Below are 23,409 nucleotides of genomic sequence, written 5' to 3' on the forward strand. Positions count from 1 at the left end.
CTCCTGACAGTTATAAAATGCTAACAATCTTACTCATGATGCAGGCATCTTTAGAAATTCTTTGTCCATTCCTTCCTCCCCCTACCATCAGCCATCTTATTCTCTTTGCCAAAATCTGTGGAAACATGAGACAGCCATATTCTTCACACACCCTTCCTGAGACCTGGCCCTTGCAGGAAGTTTGAGAGGGAAGTAGTCATAATCTTGATGATAATGAGAAGACTCTCTAGCCACAAGCTGCAGAGGGCAAAATGGCACTGTGTTCTGATTCCTCCACCAAAAGCCACACCCACTGTGAAGCTCAAGGGCACAGCCCTGTCCTATCCTTAGCAAATATTTCCTGGTCTTTTCCCTCCCCACCTTTTCTCTTGCCAATCTACCAAATTATAAGTCTTCACCTGTCCATGATATATGTGTAGTTGGGACAGTGGGTCACATACTTAATCGTCTACAGGTCATCTCTCTAGAGGGAAAATTATTTCCCTATGGAACTTACTAGCCCAGCTTTTCCAACTCTAGAGGCCATTTCAGCAATATACCATCTCTCAAAAGAAGAAATAAAGGTTTTGCACTGGAGGCAATACCAAGGGAAAAAAAAAAAACATAAATCAGAAATCAGAACCACACCAGATATCAGAACCACACCAGCGGTCAGAAGACACATACAGCTTTGAAATCACAGGCTGATCTGTGAGATGCACAGGGGATGACAACAGCTATAGATAGCCCGAGCCTGCGCTCTGTGGAGGCTTCCCAGCACACCTCCAAAGTGAGCCAAGCCCAACCGCAGTACACCATCATCTCACCTGCAAAAGGAACTGGTGCATCTTTATCCAGGGCTACAAGTGGTGGGTCCAAAATGACTGTGTCATTGTTCTCAGTTATGACTCCGTGATATGAAGTCTCGATCCATGGTTTGTGCTTGTTGACTAGAACACAATGGAAAAACAAAACAAAGATTGACTTTCAAGATCATCACTTGAATAGCTAATCCATAATATTATTAATATTGCACATTTGTCCAGTCATAGGCTCTCATCCAACAACCGCATGAGAGACATAGAGCATTAGTTAGTCCCATTTTACACCTCAGTAACCAGAGAAGTGAGATTCAGAGAGAAGTTCAACAATTCATGTGAGCACAAAGAAAGGGCAGCACCGAGACTCAAACACATTTTTGGGCTCTGAGACCATGGGGTTTTCACCTTACCAAAATCCCATTATTTCTATTTCTGGATGCCCAGTGTAGATAGCTGCTGTTAAAAACTGACAAGCTTTAACTCTTCAATGCTACTATCTATTAATAGATGTTTCAGGGTTAAAGTCCATTATCAATCAACAAACTAGCAGCAGATCATGGATGTGTGCTTGAATTTCTGACCTCAACCTAATCTGATCCATCATTACAAATTGTTACTGCATTTTTTATACATACCTATCTGTATAAGTACCAACATATGTGTAAAGATACAACAGGCATTTGAATATTTTCTGATCATATAAAAACTGTGTCTATCTTAACAGTCTGAATTACCTAGCAATTTAAGTAGTTTTTCAGTAATTTGACCAGGTAAATGATATATTATCTAACGGAAAATTAACAGACTTAAAATGCGTATCAAATAAATGTTACTGGTTGAACTGTGACCCAGAAAAAAAGATAGGTTGGAACCCTAACCTCCAGTACCTTGGAATGTGACCTTATTTGGAGAGAGGGTTTTTATAGGGGTAATCAAGTAAAAATGAAGTCATTTGGGCAGGCCTTAATCCAAAATGACTGCTGTCCTTATAAAAAGGGGAAATTTGGACACAGAGACAGACGTGCACACATGTGAATGCCATGTATTCTGTTGCCACCAGCCAAGGAACTACCAAAAGCCAGGAGAGAGGCCTGGGACAGGTCTTTCCCCTGTACCTTCAGACCAAGCATGGATCTGTCAACAACTTGGATTTCAGACTTCTGGCCTCTAGAACTGTGAGACAATAAATTTCTGTTGTTCTAAGCCACACAGTTAGTAGTACTTTGTTAATGTAGTCCTAGCAAACAAATACAAGACACTATGGTCAACAGGCACTCATGAAGGGTAGGGAACTTAAATAAAACTTGTGCTGGGGCTGGTGTAATATTCCTATGTGAATACCCCATGTCTGCCAATTCGAGATTTGTTCAGGCCCAGCCGTCCCCTCTCTGGAAGGCTGCAGTGGCCCCCTGACTGGTCTTCCAGTAAGAAGTCCTATTCCACTCCAATTCATCCTCAACACACGCATTAAAAATAATCTCAAATATTAATCTGATTACTCAACTGTGGTCTCTTTGGTATGTTCTTTTATTCCCCCACATACACTCACACAAATCTGATTGCAGAGTAGGTGTTTTAAAAACAAAACAATAGGTTAGAGAGAGTCCTAGAATAATCAAGGGTGTCCTGATGCCAATTCTCACACCCTGCTTCACAGTTTAAAAGATGGTATCGTGCACATAATGCTCCCCACAGCAACCTAAGAGGTAGGTGTGATCATTATGAAAATGATGAAGAAACCACTTTCACAAAGTGTGGCTTTCCCAAGATGGCCACAGGGTTAAAAACTAATAATTGGGCAGACCAAAACTCTCTCATACTGGGTGATATCCAAAAAGCACACACATGTGCACACACACAGATTCATATTACAATATATATTCATGCACATTATAATATATAACATACATTATAATATATATGCATATTATAGTGTATAATTTTCAGGAGCCACTGCAAAGCAAGAGCTTATAAAATTGAGAACAGCTCTGCTGCCGTGGCTCCTGTCCCCTTCCCCCACCATCATGCTTCTAAAGGTCAGTTAAAAGTTGCTCTAGGATTGGCGGTAGCCTCAAGCTAGCCACCATTTTGCTCCTTCTCAGCCGTTCCACAGCAATCATGAGCTAATCAAGAGTCAGTTTAGTGCGGCGGGGATATATGCCTTGTTCTTCTCAGGTCTTGGCTCCTGAGATCCATTTCTGCGGATTGGATCATGCCCAGGGCAGAGAGAAGCTCTGCCCACTGCAAGTCTGAATGGGACAGCAGGCTCCTCCACGCTCACATTCTGGCATTCAAACTGGTGCTTCATTATGGACCCTGGAAGAATTACAGCCACCCTGGGCTGTCCCCACACGCCTTTGCTCTTTTATTAGCCATCAACACAAATGCAATGTAAATAATTTGCAGCTGTTGGGAGAAACAATTAATCTTTTTTCCTCTTTAATTAAACCTAGGGGCCTATTCATTAGAAATGTGTATAGAGGATATGCCACAAGCTCATCCCGTGTTTCAGATTTGCTATAGCGTTTGACTCGATGTCAGGCAACCAAATCTAGAGTCACAGTTGCTGGGTTTCAGGCCTGGCTTAGCCACGTCAGGGCTGGTTCTACGTGTCAACTCCCTCAACTGTAACATGGGGAAAATGATACCACTGGCAGAGTTGTCATGTCATTCAGATGCCCTGGGCTGGACACACAGCCCTTAACCTTTCATTACTCAGATTCACCACCCTGCTCTCTGGCAGTGACAGTGTCAGCAGGAGAGGTGACATAGACCTTAGAGTTGAGGTTCTCCCTCATGAGTGGGGATGGGTTTACTTCCTTCTATCATAGGTCTGCCACCCTTTTCTCCTTTTAGTTGAGTACCTATTCCATATTAGGCATTTTACATACATATTAGGCATTTTACATACATTCATTAATCCTCACTATAACCCCATCAGATAAGATTTTATATCTCATTTTGCAGGTGAGGAACTGAAGCTCAGAGGGGTTTAAATGTTCCCTTTCTGTAAGAGTGTTAACATTCCTTACAAATTCCTTATTTTTCTCCCATCTTCTAACTTATCTCAGATCTTTCTTGACTTTTTCTTTGTCAAAGTTGATAAACATTTGCATTTTTATGTGTAAGCAAAATCAAATCTTTGTTTTGTCTATAGATCAAATCATCAGGGTTGCAAACCAATAACTAAATTTACATTATTTTGACTATGAGACCTTTGTTCATGGCTGAGCTAAGTATTATGCAAGGTTCAACTGTCATTCCACAGGTGACATTCTCTATATCCAGACATGCCATCAAATAACTGAAATATTTGAGGCCATCCTCCTTTGTATATTCTTTGTTTTCTGAACATAATGATTGTTTTTTTCTTTCTATTGAGTTATGAAACACAGGACCTTTCCCCCACATCCCAACCATATTACAGCTTTTTAATCATTCCATCTATTACTCATTCCTCATTTGTAAAATGGAGATACTTATCTTCATAGGAATGTTGCAAAAATTGCATGAGATCATTTAGGCAAATCTAGTACCTCTGACGTGAATAGGCATTCAAATATTCTTAAATTCCCCTAAGCCCATTTCATGCTTCTGAGTGGCTGAAGTGTGGCCTTGCACCCTCAGAAGTATTTAGCCCAGCTCCATTCATTCAACAAGTATTTATGGGCACCTTAAATATGCAAAAACAGCTTAAGGATTGAGGGTAAAATGGGGAGGAGAGCTCCTGAAAGAAACATTTGACAAAATTCAGCATCCATTCATAATCGAAACAATCAGCAAATGAGGACTAGAAGGGAAATTCCTCAACCTGATAAAGAACTTTTGTAGAAACCTATAGCTAATATCATGCTTAATGGTTAGAGAGTGAATGCACTCCCCTAAGAGCAGGAAGAATACACAAAGATATCCACTCTTACGCTGTACTGTACTATTCATACTGTACTGGAAGTTCTAACCCATTCAGTAAAGCAAGAAAAAAAAATAAGATTGTAAATTAAACAGTAAAACTGTATTTGCAGAGAACATGATCCTCAGTGAAGCAAATTCTATGGGATCTACTAAAATGCTACTTGAACTAATAAGTGAGTTTAGGAAGACCACAGCACATAAAGTCAATATATAAAAATCAATCATATTTTTATGGACTAGCAGTAAACTATTGGAAATTTAAATAAAAAACGCTAATATGATAATATCAACAACCATGAAATACCTAGGAATAACTTTCACAAAATACATGTAGCATCTGTACACCAAAGACTCTAATAAGACATTGCTGAAAGAATTTAAAGAGGACCTGGAGCAGTCTTAATGGAGAGATAGACAGTGTTTATGATTTGGTAGAGCCAAGATAGTTAAATGTAAATTTTTCCCTAATTGATCAATGCAAACCAAATCAAAATAATAGTAGGATTTTATAAATGGATAAGCTAATTCCAAAATTTATATGAAAATGAAAAAACCTGATATAGCCAAAACAATTCTGAAACAAAAAGGGCAAAGTTAGAAGACTCACACTACTTGATTTTAAACTTATTATGAAGCTACCCTAATCAAGGAGTAAGGTATTAACATAAGATAGACATACAGATCAACAGAAAAAGAAAGAGTGCAGAAAAAGACACACAAACACGTGGTCAATTAATTTCTGACAAACTTTCCAAGAAAATGTAATGGAGGGGAAGGATAGTCTTTCATTTATGCTGAGAAAAATTGGATATCCATACTTTAAAAAAAAGAATTTCAATTATACTGCACATTATACACAAAAATTATCTCTAAATAGATCGTGGTCCTAAATGTAGGCCTTAAAAATTGTGAAACCTTTAAAAGAAAGCATAAAAGAAAAGCTCGGTGTCCTTGAGTTAGGCAAAGGTTTATCAGAAGGGACAAAAAGAGCAATGAATAGAAGATAAAACTGATACATCAAAATTTATAAAATTATGAATTTCTATTCTTTGAAAAACACTCTTCAGAAAACATTTTTTTTAAAAGCCACAGACCGGGAGATAATATTTGTGAGACATATCTCACAAAGGATTTATATCCAGAAACATATAAAGAACTCCTGCAATTCAATAATGAGAAAAATAATCTGTAAAAAAAGGGGGGGGCAGCAAATATTTGAACAGACCTGTTATCAGAGGAAATAAGAACATGAAATGATGCTCAACGTTAGTAGCTAACAAGGATATGTAAGTTAAAGCCACAATTGGATGTCACCACACCACCACTAGAATGGTTAAAATAAGACTGACAATACCAAGTTCTAATGAAGATGTAAAGCAATTGAAACTCTCATACACTGCTGGTATGAATGTAAAATAATAGAGTCACTTTGGAAAATAGTTGGCAATTTCTTATAAAATGACTCAGCAGTTCCATTCCTGGGATCTGCCCAAGACAAATGAAAACATAAATTACCCAAAAAGACTTGTATGTAAATGTTCATAGAATCTTTATTCAGAAGAGTACCAAACTGGAAAATAAAATGGCCATCTAGTGAATGGATAAACAAATTACAGTGTATCTATAGAATGGACATCTACTCAGCAGTAATAAGAAATCAACTACTGATCCATACAACGAAATGACTGAATATCCAAAGCATTTCTCTGGTGAAATGAAGTGAAAGAAGTCAGACACAAAAGACTACATGCTATTTGACGCCATTCACATGACATTCTAGAAAATGCCAAAGTATAAGGACAGATTATGGATCAGTGGTTGCCAGGATCTGGGGGATGGGGTAGGATTTGCTTGTAAAGGGACATAAGAGAAATTTTGGATGACGGAAATGTTCTGTATCTTGATTGTGGTGGGGTTACATTTCTGTGTGCCTTTGGGAAAACTTAGCAATGTGCACATTTCAAAAGGCAGAATTTTATTATGTATAAATTTTACATATAATTTATAATGTGGTAAGAACAAAGTTCTTATCCTCAAGGGACACTCAGACTGGAGAGGGGTCCATGATAACTAGTATGGCAAAAGATAGATAAGCAAAGAAAAAGCAGAGTGGTACGGAAAAAGAAAGGAGAAGCGCTAATCTAGGCATGGTAATCCAGAATTAGTTCCTGAAGACGGTAGATTCGAAGTCATGAGTAGTAGGAATTAAGCAGGGATAAAGGATGTGGGGGTCCCAGGCAGAGGAACATGCATAGGAAAAGACCAATGGTAAAAGCACCTGGTAAACCACAGGGGAAATGTGAATAGTTAGGTTTGGCTGAGAATGAAGTTTGAAGGGCAAGTCCAGCCAAGAGACTGGACTGATGGATAGTATCTACATCACCCAGGGATTAATGGCATGTATAGATTCATCCAGGAGCCACCTCCAAATGCCGGCTTTATGGGACACCAGAGAACCAACTCCTTTCCAGAAAGAAGCAAGGTGTTGATGCTTATGCCTTGGCTGTTGTTAGGCAATCTCTTCCCTCCCCTGATGACTGTTCTGTGTTTTTGTTCCAATAGACTGAGACCAGTCAGCTCATGCTTTGTTCCATTTGGTTGTAACTTCAGAAGAACGGACTTTTTATCAGTTCTTCACGCGATAACATCTCTCTTTGTTACACAACTCTTCTTGAGGCTGAACTCTGTCATATCATGCCCCCTTAGGACTGCTTCTTACCTCTGTCTTGTGTCTTTCTCATGCTGTTTCAGCATCTGGAGAAATGCCTGTATCTTTGCACTCATACAGAGGAAACACCAGTGTGATATTTCTGCTCCATTTACAGAGAAATTAGGTCTTGCCACCCGATGCGTCTTTAACTAGAGTGCAGATGCATTCTCAGGAGCACTCCTTGCCTTCTCTCTTTGCCTCCACCTCTGAAAAAGTGCATTAACACTCAATCCAAGAAGCAGGGCCAAGCAGCTAATGATTTACCCTTTCAATCTTTCTATTCTCATCCTAAAGTTGACCCTCAGAACTCCAATACTTCCTTCTGGATAAAAGTGAACTGTTAGTAAAAAACAAAAACAACATACTGTACTGATTACAAAATCCTCTAGAGAGGTTAACTTACACCCCAGTAAACAGGTCATTCTTGTGGTCAGGCTCGTCTTTTGCCTGTCATACCCAACTCCCCCCTTCTGACCTGATGCCCTGGCAAGGGTGCTGAGACCTGGGTGGATATCTAAACCCAGGGGAAATCAATGGGTGGAGTAGGCTGGGCAAGTTGGTTGGATCTTTCAATTTTCATTTAGGAGGCAGGCCCAGAACCTATAATTTATTTGGTGATAGATAATTTTTTTAAAGATTTTATTTATTTATTCATTCATTCATTTATTTTAGAGAGAGAGAGAGAGAGAGCTTGAGCAGGGGGGAGGAGCAGAAGGAGAGGGAGAGGGAAAGGGAGAGAATCCCAAGTTGACTCTGTACTGAGTGCAGAGCCCAATGTGGCGCTTGATCTCATGACACTGAGATCATGACCTGAGCTGAAACTAAGAGTCACACACTTAAATGACTGAGCCACCCAGGCATCCCTGGTGATGAATACTTGAGATAAAAGGCCATAAGCAGTTGGGGGGGCATACGTGTAATGGTTACTCCAAGTTTAGCAGGAGCTGAGAAGCCATTAAAATCAGAGAAAGCTAATCTGCCAGGAGACAGGATTTGGGAGCCAATAAGCAGAGACAAGAGAAGCACCCCAAGCAGCTGCAGGAGATACAGAGGCTGGCCATCCACACTTGTTTTCCAGTCAAGGTCCTGTTCAGTCTTCATGGACTCATCAGCCTATTGGGTGTCTGAAGTTGCCAAGTGAAGTTTTTCATTCATTCTGCCCAGGCACCAATTTTTTTTTCTATTTGTACTTGTTTGAGCAGAGTACCTGTGCTTGCAATAAAATGATTCCTAACTACAATAACTGTAATAGCATTTTTAAAAAGTATACTTATTCCCTGCTCCAGAGTGAGAGTAGGATATGATCCCTGTCCAGGAGAGGTCAGCCTGACGACAGGCAATTCTGATCTTTGATCTTGCACTTTCCTGCTTAGGATCCATCAGCAGTAATCCTGCCTTCAACTACAAGATCAGATGAAGCCCCCCAAAGGCACCAGCTCCCCGATTACCCACACCTTTGCCCTCATTGTGCCATCTACTCCTCTCCTCTCCTTCCTCCTGACTCCTGCTTATACATCCTTCCAGATTCAGATCCAGCCCCACCTCCTCCAGTTGTCCTTCTCTGCACCTTATATCACCCTGTACCACCTGCTCTCATGCTACAGGTCCACTGCATTGCCATCAGCTGTTTCCCTGTCCCTCTTCCCCATACAAGTATGAGCCCTCTGCAGGAAGAGACAGCATCCTGGTCATGATGATATCCACAGGACCTAACACAGTGCCCAGAACATTGGTAAATGAGGTGAGCACACCACTGCCTCGCTGGCACCTCCAGTGCCTGAAGTAATTAGTGGCACTTTGATTCCAGTGAGCAGGTATTCCTACGGCACCCAAATAGAAAGAGGGCATGCCTCCCAAATCATAAGGTGACATTTGCCATCACTTAATTAGAGGCAATGTATCTTTCTTGCTAGAGGTACCAATTAGAGAGTTTTAAATACAAATCCCATGTGTGTGACTCATACATGCAAATATTCACAGAAGATGAGGGTTACATTTCACTGTTTTAATTGGGTTGAACAAGCATTTGAGGAAAAGATGACTGAGTTGTTAATCCTTAACTGATGGATAGGTGCTCTCAGTGAGGATAGCATGTTGCTTTCCTTCCCTTCCTACCTCCTTTCCTTCTATCCATTTACCCAGCCATTTATTCACCATTCCTATTTTTTCTTCCCTTCCGTCTGTCATTTTATACCCATAAATAATTGTTTGGAGTGTGGGTTCTCTCAAAGTCCTTACCCCAGCCCAGGGATGAGCCACATGCCATCATCCTATTGGGTACTGGCATGTGGGCCAGGAGCAAGGCTAGGGAGAAATGTGCACTGAGGGATTGTATAATCTTACAAAAGTGAGTTTCAGTTGTCTCCACATAAGCCATCTGGACAAAGCCAACTGCTCAAAGCTTGTGCAAGACAAAGCCTGAGATTAGGTCCAAGGGGTCCTGAGCTTCTTGTCATAGTTCTAATACCATGTAACCTACAGGGTATCTTAGGCAAGTCTTTCAATCTTCCCAGATCTCTGCTCCCTCTCCTTTTATAAAATGGAGGTAATACTAATTCTGCAGGGTTAGTGGGAGGAAGATAAAATGAGACCTTGGGTCAGAGCTGACTCGGTGACTAGCATGTTGTATGTCCACAGTAAAGCGCCTTTGATTCTGAAGCTCAGCAGGCTAGGGTCAGGACCCACATGGGACCCGGTGTGCCCCAGGTAGACAATGCTCAAGCTACCCAATAAACCTGTTGCTGGGCTCACAACCTAACAGAACTCCCAGGGGATGGGAAAATTAGATGACGTCTGTAAAGAAGATTGGGAGCCATTCAAGAGGATCATTTGGAATAGGAAGAAGTGGGGCAGGGATTTTGATGGTTTAATGTTCACATTCAGTTGCTGGAGCCAACTCATTTTTCCACACAAAAATGTCTTACTTACTGAACAAAATGATTGTTACATCTATAATTCCCCAACATTGTTATTCCTTCAATATCTTATACTTCAATGCCTTTTAAACATCTTTAACCCCTAAAACCAGCCCTTAACTTACTCTGGAGTTTACACTACTAAGTGTAATTGTCTAAAACTCTTTCTGTAATCACTGTTGTTCAGTGTAACTAATCAGGAACTGCTACTCTTAAGGGACCTCCATGTGCCAGGCTCTGTGGCTGTGATCTCATTAAATCCTTACAACCATCCATGAGAGGACAGCACAGGATCCATTTCATGGATGAGGCTTTGGAGGTTTGGGGTGCTTAAATCAGTCGAGGCCATGGTCCCTCATGGAGGAACTGTAAGTCCCACCCCAACTATTCTTCCCTCTGACCAGTGATCAATGCAACAGCACATCTCCTGTGGGTCCACTCTTGGATCAAGTGCTCTGAGGGAGTGCAAGGAGACAAAACAGCGAAGAATGAAATCTATGGGAAAACAGGGTTCTCCAGAGAAACAGAACCAATAGGAGATAGAAAGAGATAGAGATATACATGTACACATACATATATATATACATATACACATATGTACATATGTACATACACATACATACATATGTGTATGCATAAATAAAAGGATTGGCTCACTCAATTATGGGGGCTGGCAAATCTGAAATCTACGGGGGCAGGCCTGCAGGCTACAAGCTTAGGCAGGGGTTATTTTTGCAGTCTTGAGCAGAATTTCTTCTTTTCTGGGAAAACTCAGCTTTTGTTCTTAAAGCCTCTCAATTGATTGTTTGAGGCTCACCCACATTATTGAGGGTAATCTCCTTTACTTAAAACCAATTGATTGTAGATATTAGCCACATCTCCAAAATACCTTCATAGCAACACCCAAATTTGTGTTTCACTGAATAACTAGGTACTATAACCTAGCTAGATGGACACATAAAACTAGCCATCTTGCTCATTGAAGAATATTTTAAAAGGTTATATTCAAAAATGAGTGAAAGGATTTGACATAACAGTGCAAATTCCTTTTAACCTCAGATAGAACCACCATATTTTTGTTTCTCTACTGGCAAACTAATAAATAAAACTTTTGTGGCTTATGATATCAACTTTGTTCCAGAGGATAGGAAATGTGTGATACATTTTTATTGCAAATTCCATTTCATGCCTTAGATCCCAAGATGTTCAGAACAACGAACGGCAATTACCTGGTTTATAGTATATTCACTGCAAAATGCTCATCTGCTTCTCACTGCTTCAGAAAGAAAGCATTGGCAGGCCAATTTCACTTCTTATTTATGTGGACTATCTGGCTCCTTTCTGGGAAGTTGTGGAATATCAGAGGTAGGGGACAGGCACAAAAAAGCCTCTCCTCCACCACCACTAAATACATAATCCTAATAAAGCTGTAAGCCAAATACCCTAGGTCGCCCTCATGATGAGCCCCGAGCATCAGGGGTTTCAGACAAGGTGGTTCCCTTTGCAATTAATTGTCTACAGTATCATCAGCTCAGGCACCACAAATGCAGGGAAGCATTTTCTGAGCCTCCCCTTTCCCCCCACCCCTGAAAACACACCCAGACTGAATTAGGCCTCTCTCCCTGTGCTCCCAAAGCCACCTCCCTATCCTGAGCACACCAAGGACCATACTGGGCTATAAATATCCTTTGTTTCTTTCCTCTAGCAGATGGTGGGGAAAGATACTGGCTCTTCCATGTCTGTATCTCTAACCCTAGCACACACAGCAGTTCTCGAAGCATGGCCCAGGAATTCTTGGAGGTCCCTGAGACCCTTGAGGGTTCACAACGTCAAAACTCTGTTCATAAATGTACTGAGATGCTATTTGCTTCCTTTGTTCTCATTCTCTCTGGAGGAGTCTTCCAGAGGCTATAGAACATGAGACCACAACAGATTTAATGCAGAAGCAGATAAGAGAATTCGGCTGTCTTCTATTAAAGCCAGACATTTGCAAAAATGTAAAAAAAATGGCACCCTCTTCACTATTTTTTTACTTTGAATAATACAGTTTTTAATAAAAATATTTTTGTTAACATGACGGGTTTATTATTATTTTAACTGAATTAATAAATGTATATTTTAAATTTTATCAGCTTTAATTAGTAATGCAATACACAGCAATAGGTATAACCCACAAAAACATAAATTTGGGGGGGTTCTGTACTATGAGTGTTAAAGTGTTCTTTAGACCAAACGAGTTTGCTCTATGACCTGGCAAAGGATTTACAACATAGTATTTACTCCTTATATAGGAAGGAAGAGAACAGATGTGAGTAGAGAAGACAGAGGAGAGAGAGAACAAGGAGACAGAGGAGAGGGAGGGAAAGAAAAGATACCTAAAATTGTTAAGGCAAGACTCAAATATTCAATTCTCGGATTCAACTCAGTTGGAGGAAAGTTGATCAATGTAGTGACAAGATCAGTCCTTTCTCTGGTCCTGGATGTGAAAGAAAAGCAACTGGTTGACTGAATAGTTTGCACACTGATTGTTGCTATACCAGGTGGGTAATAGAGCTTCTGATTCTTTTGGAAAAAGGAAGTGGAGCATCTTCCCTTGCTGCATGAACTTGAGCACATACTGTCAAGAGAATAATTGTCTGAAATCACAGTCTTTATATCTCTTGCAACCTGGTTGGAGAAACCGCCATAAAAAGAAACAAACTTCATGAATCATTCCTGCAAAAGGCATCAGAGGTTAAAAGCATCGTGATGAATTTCTGAAATAAATCTGTACTCTGAATTTTCAGAGTGTTTGGGAGGCAACCAGTGTGTCTCAAAAGAGAAATTATGATCTTAGTGATTTTAAAGGGTAACTCCACTGTTAAAGGTGTCAATTTCTCCTAGCTGTAAATAGAACAGGTATTTGCCAGCTAGAAGAGTCTCTCAGTGCTTAAGCCATCCTTCCCAAAAGAGATACATGAAATCCCTGATCTCACCAGTACTAAGTGCGGGGCATGGCACATGTGGTTAAAAGATCCATGAATGAATATGCTCTTACTGCTTCTGCCAGTGATCTGTGTGAAGATCCATGTACAATGTTTCTTCCTCAAATATAAATTCTCTTAACCAGGATTTCTGGTTTGGACATATTTACTTCTGAATAACTTTTGATCCATCAAGAGAATGTTGGTTTCCAACGTACACCAACACCACTTCTGGGGATAACTGAACAAGGAAGAAAAAGGAAAAGAAAAACAAAGAGAATGGATGGACAGGATCCATTAAGGAAATCAGCAGAAGGTAAACAATGGCCTGGGCAGCACAGCCTATAATAAGAAGGATTACATGTAATCCCACAGAACTGAGTAGGTCGCAGGAGGAAAAGTAACTCCTATCTCATGAAATCAGATCATCACAGGACATCTGATGGGAAACAAGACATGCACATTATCTGTAACAAAGCACACACACGTACTGGCAATTACCTGATTTAGGGTTGGGGGAGTCTAAAAAAATCTTATGAACACAGAATGACAAATGGAATTAATTATTCAGAGCTCATTATATTGAATTTAAGATGGGTATCATGTCATTGATAGTATATTATTTGGTGTGCTATATATTAGTAAAAATTGAAATATTTACAAAAACAGCTACATGTTAATTCTCAACATCATTTTCTCATATTTTTTTTTTAATGAGATTGAATTTCTCAACAGTGATGCCTCTTCCCATCAGAATTTTTCCAGGAACTCACTCTACTTCACAAAGGGCATGAACCTGCTGCACAGCTGGCATCTGGTAGGGTTAATAGAGTCCTGGTCCCTTTTGATGTTAGCAGGATGTGTTGGTCTAGGTCCTCAAAAACAAAAACAAAAACAAAAAAACCAAACCCAAACCAAAACAAAAAAACAAAACAAAACAAAAAACAATAGAAAACCCAAGATGAGATGAAACATACAAGGATTTTACAAAGGAAAATGCTTATGTGAAGGAAAAGAGGCAAAGGGCCTGAAGAGGTTGGAAGTGGTTTTAGACCTTGATGCAAGTGTGACCCCAGTGTAGAAGAGAAGAGAAGACTGGTTGAAAGAGTCATCCTTCATGGAGTCTAAGTGGAACTGTATAAAGGTGAATCCCTGGGGTCATCCTCTACCCAAAGCCAGCAGTCTCAGAAATCCTGTGTCTCCTGTGTCTCCCAAGAGTGGGTCTGCCTTAGGATCCCCCAACATTCCCACTCTCAGTCATTGGCTGGAAGCAGCCCATGGGAGGCATGGCCTCAAAGCCAAGATGTCTCAATACCTACCAGCTCATTACCCGCCCTATAGTTGGAGGTCTAGGAGACACTTTCTTATGATTGCCAGGCACACAGGGTGCCTGGTCATGCTCTCAGTCCCCTCAGGGTTAACTTTAAAAATTTTTTTCTCATTTATTTATTCATTTATTCATTCCTCCATTTATCCATTAAATACATACTTATTGAGCGCCTATTATGTTCAAAACTCTATTCTAGGCATGAACAATGAAATTGAGAAGAAGTATATTCCTGGAAATATCTGGGGTTGGCTGACATAGGTAAAATGTAATTAAAACATCTTGGAACAAGTGGACAGAACCTTGCCCCTTCTCATATCCATGACAGGCATGGGTAGTCAATCCCACTGAGTCTGGGCATGACCTTAGATTCCTTCCCAACACAATGTTTCTAGCAAAACTCTATCAATCAATAAGAAATAGCACTTCATGTATGGTGTAAGAGAATGGTCGAGTTTTGTTCTTCTGTATATACCTGTCCAGTTTTCCCAGCACCATTTATTGAAGAGACTGTCTTTTTTCCATTGGATATTTTGTCCTGCTTTGTTGAAATTTAGTTGACCATAGAGTTGAGGGTCCATATCTGGGCTCTCTATACTGTTCCATTGATCTATATGTCTGTTACACCACACACAAAGATAAACTCTAAATGGATGAAAGACCTCAATGTGAGACAGGAATCCATCAAAATCCTAGAGGAGAACATAGGCAGTAACCTCTTCGACATTGGCCATAGCAATTTTTTTCAAGACATGTCTCCAAAGGCAAGGGAAACAAAAGCAATAATGAACTTTTGGGACTTCATCAAGATAAAAAGCTTCTGCACAGCAAAGGAAACAGTCAACAAAACAAAGAGACAACCCACAGAATGGGAGAAGATATTTGCAAATGACACTACAGATAAAGGGCTGGTATCCAAGATCTATAAAGAACTTCTCAAACTCAACACCCAATAAACAAATAATCAAGTCAAAAAATGGGCAGAAGACATGAACAGACACTTCTCCAAAGAAGACTTATGAATGGCTAATAGACACATGAAAAAATGTTCATCATCATTAGCCGTCAGGGAAATTCAAATCAAAACCATATTGAGATACCACCTTATACCAGTTAGAATGGCAAAAACTGACAAGGCAAGAAACAACAAATATTGGAGAGGATGTGGAGAAAGGGCAACTCTCTTACATTGTTGGTGGGACTGTAAGTTGGTATAGCCACTTTGAAAAACAGTGTGGAGGTGCCTCAAAAAATTAAAAATAGAGCTACCCTATGACCCAGCAATTGCATTACTGGGTATCTACCCCAAAGATACAAATGTAGTGAAAATAAGGGCCACATGCACCCCAATGTTCATAGGGGCAATGTCCACAATATCCAAACTGTGGAAGGAACCGAGATGCTCTTCACCAGATGAATTGATAAAGAAGATGTGGTCCATATATACAATGGAATATTACTCAGCCATCAGAAAGGATGAATACCCACCATTTGCACTGACATGGATGGAACTAGAGGGGATTATGCTGAGTGAAATAAGTCAAACAGAGAAAGACAATTATTATATGGTTTCACTTATTTGTGGAACATAAGGAATAGCATGGAGGACATTAGGAAAAGGAAGGGAAAAATGAAGGGGGGGGGGATGAGAAGGGGAAACGAACCATGAGAGACTATGGACTCCAAGAAACAAACTGACGGAGAGGGCGGAGCAAGATGGCGGAGGGGTAGGAGACCTGGATGTCGTCTGGTCTCAGGAATTCAGCTGAATAGGGATCAAACCATTCTGAACACCTACGAACTCAACAGGAGATCGAAGAGGAGAGTAGCAACAACTCTCTGAACAGAGAAGCGACCACTTACTGGAAGGTAGGACGTGCAGAGAAGTGAATCCGAGGCGATATTCGGGAGGATAGACAGTGGGGGAGGGGGCCTCCGTCGGCCGCTTCGGCAAGTGATAGAGCCGCGGAGCACAAAATCGTAACTTTTAGAAGTCGGCTCTGCTGAGGGACGTCGCTCCAGTGGCTAAGCGTGGGGTGGAACCCTCACTGGACAGTGTGGTCTCAGGACCCTCGGGGTCACAGAAAGACCGGGGGTGCCTGAGTGCAGCAGAGCTCCCAGGTATCGGAGCGGGGAAGCCGGCTGCAGAGACGGAGCCGAGGCGCGGGCTCTCAGCTCGGGGTTGCCATAAACTGTGATGGGTGACACAGTCGGGCCACTGCTCCTCCAGCAGGGACCCAACAAACGGCAGAGCCGGGGAGACTCCCCTTCCTCCCCTGGGAGGAGCGGCGCGGGAGCGCACCGCAGGGATCTGCTGGGTTTGGAGACTCCACATGGGGTTGGGTGCCAGAGATAGAAACGCTCGGTCACAGGCCGGGTGAGCACAGAGTGCGGCCGGAGACCGGGGACACGGGAGTGACTGCTTTTCTCTGGGGGCACACTGAGGAGCGGGGCCCCGAGTTCTCGGCTCCTCCGGGCGGAGATTGGGAGGCCACCATTTTCACCCTGGTCCTCCAAAGCTGTACCAGAGCTTGCAGGGAACAAAAGCTCCTGAGAGCAAACCCAAGCAGCTTGCTTAGCCCGGACCAACAAGGGTGGGGCAATTCCGCCTCCAGCACAGACATTTGGGAACCACGGCAACAGGCCCCTCCCCCAGAAGATCAGCACGAACAGCCAGCAAGCCGAGACCAAGTTTACCGATCAAGGAGAACAGGAGAACTCCAGTGCAAGGGGAATACTGCACATAGAATTCATGGCTTTCTTTTACCATAATTCATTAGTTTTTCAAAGTTAATTTTTTAACTGTTTTTTTTATTTTTCTTTTTCCCTTTTTCAACCAACATCTTATCAATCCCTTTTTTTAAAAAAACATTTTTTATTTTTCATTTTTAGAGTCATAGTTTATCCCTTCATAGTAGTTACCCTTCTTTTTGGCATATATATATTAGTTGTTCTCTCTTTAAAATTTGGAGATAGTTTCTTCTAACAGATCAAAATATACCCTAAATCACTAGTGTATGGCTTTGTTCTAGTCTCCTGCCTAATCACATTCTCTCCCCCTTTTTTTTTTAAATCTTCTTCTTTCTTTTTTCAAACAACTTCTTATCGTATCAATTCCTTTTACAAAATCTTTTATAATTTCCATCTTTACAGGCATCTTCCATTCCTTCATTGTATCAACCCTTATTTTGTACAAATATAAGTCTTTCTTCCTTTAAAATTTTAGGAGGCACTTTTTTCTAACAGACCAAAATATGCCCAAAATCTAGTGTATAGCACTGATCTATGCACTAGCCTGATAATATTTGATCATATTCGGGTTTTTTTGGTATTGTTCTGTTTTTGTTTTTATCTTTTTTTTCTTTTTTTTTCTTTCTTTCTTTTCCCTTTCTTTTTTCTTTCTTTCCCTTTCTTTTCCCCTGGTTTCAGGTCTTTTCTGAGTTGTATAGAGTATATTTGCTGGGGACGTTGTTAACCTGTTAGCATTTTGTTCTCTCATTCATCTATTCTCCTCTGGACAAAATGACAAGACGAAAAAAATCACCTCAGCAAAAAGAACAAGAGGTAGTACCGTCAGCCAGGGACCTACTCAATACGGACATTAGTACGATGTCGGACTTAGAGTTCAGAATCATGACTTTAAAGATACTAGCTGGGCTTGAAAAAAGCATGGACGTTATTAGAGAAACCCTTTCTGGAGAAATAAAAGAACTAAAATCTAACCAAGTCGAAATCAAAAAGGCTATTGATGAGGTGCAATCAAAAATGGGGGCACTAACTGCTAGGATAAATGAGGCTATAAAAGAGGGAATCAGCGATATAGAAGACCAAATGATGGAAAATAAAGAGGCTGAGAAAAAGAGAGAGAAACAACTACAGGATCACAAGGGCAGAATTTGAGAGATAAGCGATACGATAAGACAAAACAACATTAGAATAATTGGGATCCCAGAAGAAGAAGAAAGAGAGAGAGGGGCAGAAGGTATATTGGAGCAAATAATAGCAGAGAACTTCCCTAATATGCGGAAGGAAACAGGCATCAAAATCCAGGAGGCACAGAAAACCCCTCTCAAAATCCATAAAAATAGGTCAACACCCCGACATCTAATAGTAAAACTTACGAGTCTCAAAGACAAAGAGAAAATACTGAAAGCAGCTCAGGAGAAGAGATATGTAACCTACAATGGTAGAAACATTAGATTGGTCCACAGAGACCTGGCAGGCCACAAAGGACTGGCATGATATCTTCAGAGCATTAAACGAGAAAAATATGTAGTCAAGAATACTATATCCAGCTAAGTTCTCATTGAAAATAGAAGGAGAGATAAAAAGCTTCCAGGACAAACAAAAACTAAAGGAATTTGCAAACACAAAACCAGCCCTCCAAGAAATATTGAAAGGGGTCCTCTAAGCAAAGAGAGAGCCTAAAAGCAGCACAGATCAGAAAGGAACAGAGACAATATACAGTAACAGTCACCTTACAGGCAATACAATGGCACTAGATTCATACCTTTCAATAGTTACCCTGAATGTAAATGGGCTAAATGCCCCAATCAAAAGACACAGGCTATCAGATTGGATTAAGAAACAAGACCCATCAGTATGCTGTCTGCAAGAGACTCATTATAGACCCAAAGACACCCCCACATTGAAAGTGAGGGGGTGGAAAACCATTTACCATGCTAATGGACACCAAAAGAAAGCTGGGGTGGCAATCCTTATATCAGACAAACTAGATTTTAAAACAAAGACTGTAATAAGAGATGAGGAAGGACACTATATCCTACTTAAAGGGTCTATCCAACAAGAAGATCTAACGATTGTAAATATCTATGCCCCTAACAAGGGAGCAGCCAAATATATAAGGCAATTAATAACAAGTGAAGAAACACATTGACAACAATACAATAATAGTGGGGGACTTTAACACCCCCCTGACTGACAGGGACAGATCATCTAAGCAAAAGATCAACAAGGAAATAAAGACTTTAAATGACACACTGGACCAAATGGACTTCACAGACATATTCAGAACATTCCATCCCAAAGCAACGGAATACACATTCTTCTCTAGTGCCCATGGAACACTCTTCAGAATTGACCACATCCTAGGTCACAAATCAGGTCTCGACCAGTACCAAAAGACTAGGATTATTCCCTGCATATTTTCAGACCACAATGCTTTGAAACTAGAACTCAATCACAAAAGGAAAGTCGGAAAGAACTCAAATACATGGAGGCTAAAGAGCATCCTACTAAAGAATGAATGGGTCAACCAGGAAATTAAAGAAGAATTAAAAAAATTCATGGAAACCAATGAAAGTGAAAACACAACTGTTCAAAATCTTTGGGATGCAGCAAAGGCAGTCCTGAGAGGAAACTATATAGCAATACAAGCCTTTCTCAAGAAACAAGAACGGTCTCAATTACACAACCTAACCCTACACCGAAAGGAGCTGGAGAATGAACAGCAAATAAAGCCTAAACCCAGCAGGAGAAGAGAAATCATAAAGATCAGAGCAGAAATCAATGAACTAGAAACCAAAAGAACAGTAGAACAGATCAACGAAACTAGGAGCTGGTTCTTTGAAAGAATTAACAAGATTGCTAAACCCCTGGCGAGACTTATCAAAAAGAAAAGAGAAATGACCCAAATCAACAAAATCATGAATGAAAGAGGAGAGATCTCAACCAACACCAAAGAAATACAAACAATTATAAGAACATATTATAGGGGGCCCGGGTGGTTCAGTTGGTTAAGCGACTGCCTTCGGCTCAGGTCATGATCTTGGAGTCCCGGGATCGAGTCCCACATCGGGCTCCCTGCTCAGCAGGGAGTCTGCTTCTCCCTCTGACCCTCTTCCCTCTCATGCTCTCTATCTCTCATTCTCTCTCTCTCAAATAAATAAATAAAATCTTTAAAAAAAAAAAGAACATATTATAAGGAACTCTATGCCAGCAAATTAGATAACCTGGAAGAAATGGGTGCATTCCTAGAGATGTATCAACTACCAAAATTGAACCAGGAAGAAAGAGAAAACCTGAACAGACCTATAACCACTAAGGAAATTGAAGCAGTCATCAAAAATCTCCCAACAAACAAAAGCCCAGGGCCAGATGGCTTCCCAGGGGAATTCTATCAGACATTTAAAGAAGAATTAATACCTACTCTCCTGAAACTGTTCCAAAAAATAGAAATGGAAGGAAAACTTCCAAACTCATTTTATGAGGCCACCATTACCTTGATCCCCAAACCAAAGACCCCATCCAAAAGGAGAATTACAGACCAATATCCTTGATGAACATGGATGCAAAAATCTCACCAAAATACTAGCCAATAGGATCCAACAGTACATTAAAAGGATTATTCACCACGACCAAGTGGGATTTATCCCTGGGCTGCAAGGCTGGTTCAACATCCGCAAATCAATCAACGTGATACAATACATTAACAAAAGAAAGAACAAGAACCATATGATCCTCTCAATAGATGCAGAAAAAGCATTTGACAAAGTACAGCATCCTTTCTTGATCAAAACTCTTCAGAGTATAGGGATAGAGGGTACATACCTCAATATCATAAAAGCCATCTATGAAAAACCTACAGCGAATATCATTCTCAATGGGGAAAAGCTGAGAGCTTTTCCCCTAAGGTCAAGAATGCGGCAGGGATGTCCACTCTCACCACTGCTATTCAACATAGTATTAGAAGTCCTAGCCACAGCAATCAGACAACAAAAAGAAATCAAAGGCATCCAAATCGGCAAAGAGGAAGTCAAACTCTCACTCTTTGCAGATGATATGATACTGTATGTGGAAAACCCAAAAGACTCCACCCCAAAACTGCCAGAACTCATACAGCAATTCAGTAAAGTAGCAGGATATAAAATCAATGCACAGAAATCAGTGGCATTCCTATACACCAACAACAAGACAGAAGACAGACAAATCAAGGAGTTGATCCCATTTACAATTGCACCCAAAACCATAAGATACTTAGGAATAAATTTAACCGAAGAGGCAAAGGATCTGTACCCATAAAACTATAAAATACTCATGAAAGAAATTGAAGAAGACACAAAGAAATGGAAAAACGTTCCATGCTCATGGATTGGAAGAACAAACATTGTGAAGATGTCAATGCTACCTAGAGCAATCTACACATTCAATGCAATCCCCATCAAAATACCATCCACTTTTTTCAAAGAAATGGAACAAATAATCCTAAAATTTGTATGGAACCAGAAGAGACCCCAAATAGCCAGAGGAATATTGAAAAAGAAAAGCAAAGCTGGCGGCATCCCAATTCCGGACTTCCAGCTCTATTACAAAGCTGTCATCATCAAGACAGTGTGGTACTGGCACAAAAACAGACACATAGATCAATGGAACAGAATAGAGAGCCCAGAAATGGACCCTCAACTCTATGGTCAACTCATCTTCGACAAAGCAGGAAAGAATGTCCAATGGAAAAAAGACAGTCTCTTCCACAAATGGTGTTGGGAAAATTGGACAGCCACATGCAGAAGAATGAAACTGGACCATTTCCTTACACCACACACAAAAATAGACTCCAAATGGTTGAAAGACCTAAACGTGAGACAGGAGTACATCCAAATCCTAAAGGAGAATACAGGTAGCAACCTCTTCGACCTCAGCCGCAGCAACTTCTTCCTAGAAACATCGCCAAAGGCAAGGGAAGCAAGGGCAAAAATGAACTATTGGGATTTCATCAAGATAAAAAGCTTTTGCACAGCAAAGGAAACAGTCCACAAAACCAAAAGACAACCGACAGAATGGGAGAAAATATTTGCAAATGACAAAGCAGATAAAGGGCTAGTATCCAAAATCTATAAAGAACTTTTCAAATCAACACCCAAAGAACAAATAATCCAATCAAGAAATGGGCAGAAGACATGAACAGACATTTTTCCAAAGAAGACATCCAAATGGCCAACGGACACATGAAAAAGTGCTCAACATCGCTCGGCATCAGGGAAATCCAAATCAAAAGCTCAATGAGATACCACCTCACACCAGTCAGAATGGCTCAAATTAACAAGTCAGGAAATGACAGATGTTGGCAGGGATGCGGAGAAAGGGGAACCCTCCTACACTGTTGGTGGGAATGCAAGCTGGTGCAGCCACTCTGGAAAACAGTATGGAGGTTCCTCAAACAGTTGAAAATAGAGCTACCATACGATCCAGCAATTGCACTACTGGGTATTTACCACAAAGATACAAATGTAGGGATCCGAAGGGGTACGTGCACCCCAATGTTTATAGCAGCAATGTCCACAATAGCCAAACTGTGGAAAGAGCCAAGATGTCCATCGACAGATGAATGGATAAAGAAGAGGTGGTATATATACACAATGGAATACTATGCAGCCATCAAAAGGAATGAGATCTTGCCATTTGCAATGACGTGGATGGAACTGGAGGGTGTTATGCTGAGTGAAATAAGTCAATCAGAGAAGGACATGTATCATATGACCTCACTAATTCGAGGAATTCTTAATCTCAGGAAACAAACTGAGGGTTGTTGGAGTGGTGGGGGTGGGAGGGATGGGGTGGCTGGGTGACAGACATTGGGGAGGGTATGTGCTATGGTGAGCGCTGTGAATTGTGCAAGACTATTGAATCACAGATCTGTACTTCTGAAACAAATAATGCAACATATGTTAAGAAAAAAGAAAAAGAAGAAGATAGCAGGAGGGGAAGAATGAAGGGGAGTAAGTCGGAGGGGGAGAGGAACCATGAGAGACGATGGACTCTGAAA

At 40.7% G+C, this 23,409-nt stretch overlaps 1 protein-coding gene across 9 annotated transcripts in view; it reads right to left on the minus strand.

Moving 5' to 3' along the window:
- The window catches only part of CLSTN2 (calsyntenin 2), a 631,223-nt gene that overhangs the window by 395,459 nt on the left and 212,355 nt on the right, over positions 1 to 23,409 (minus strand). For 4 of the 9 annotated variants that reach the window (XM_073899332.1, XM_073899377.1, XM_073899364.1 and 1 more), the window contains exon 2: positions 807 to 929. In XM_073899332.1, the coding sequence (XP_073755433.1) occupies positions 807 to 929 (123 nt within the window). Of the gene's footprint in view, positions 1 to 806; positions 930 to 7,431; positions 7,629 to 11,566; positions 11,679 to 23,409 lie in introns of all 9 variants that reach the window. The other 5 variants (XM_025881463.2, XM_073899357.1, XM_073899341.1 and 2 more) reach the window with 4 other exon arrangements.

The sequence above is a fragment of the Callorhinus ursinus genome, unplaced genomic scaffold (assembly GCF_003265705.2).
Source record: "Callorhinus ursinus isolate GAN/ISIS: 27379988/994484 unplaced genomic scaffold, GSC_fseal_2.0 scaffold1, whole genome shotgun sequence".
Lineage (NCBI taxonomy): Eukaryota > Metazoa > Chordata > Mammalia > Carnivora > Otariidae > Callorhinus > Callorhinus ursinus.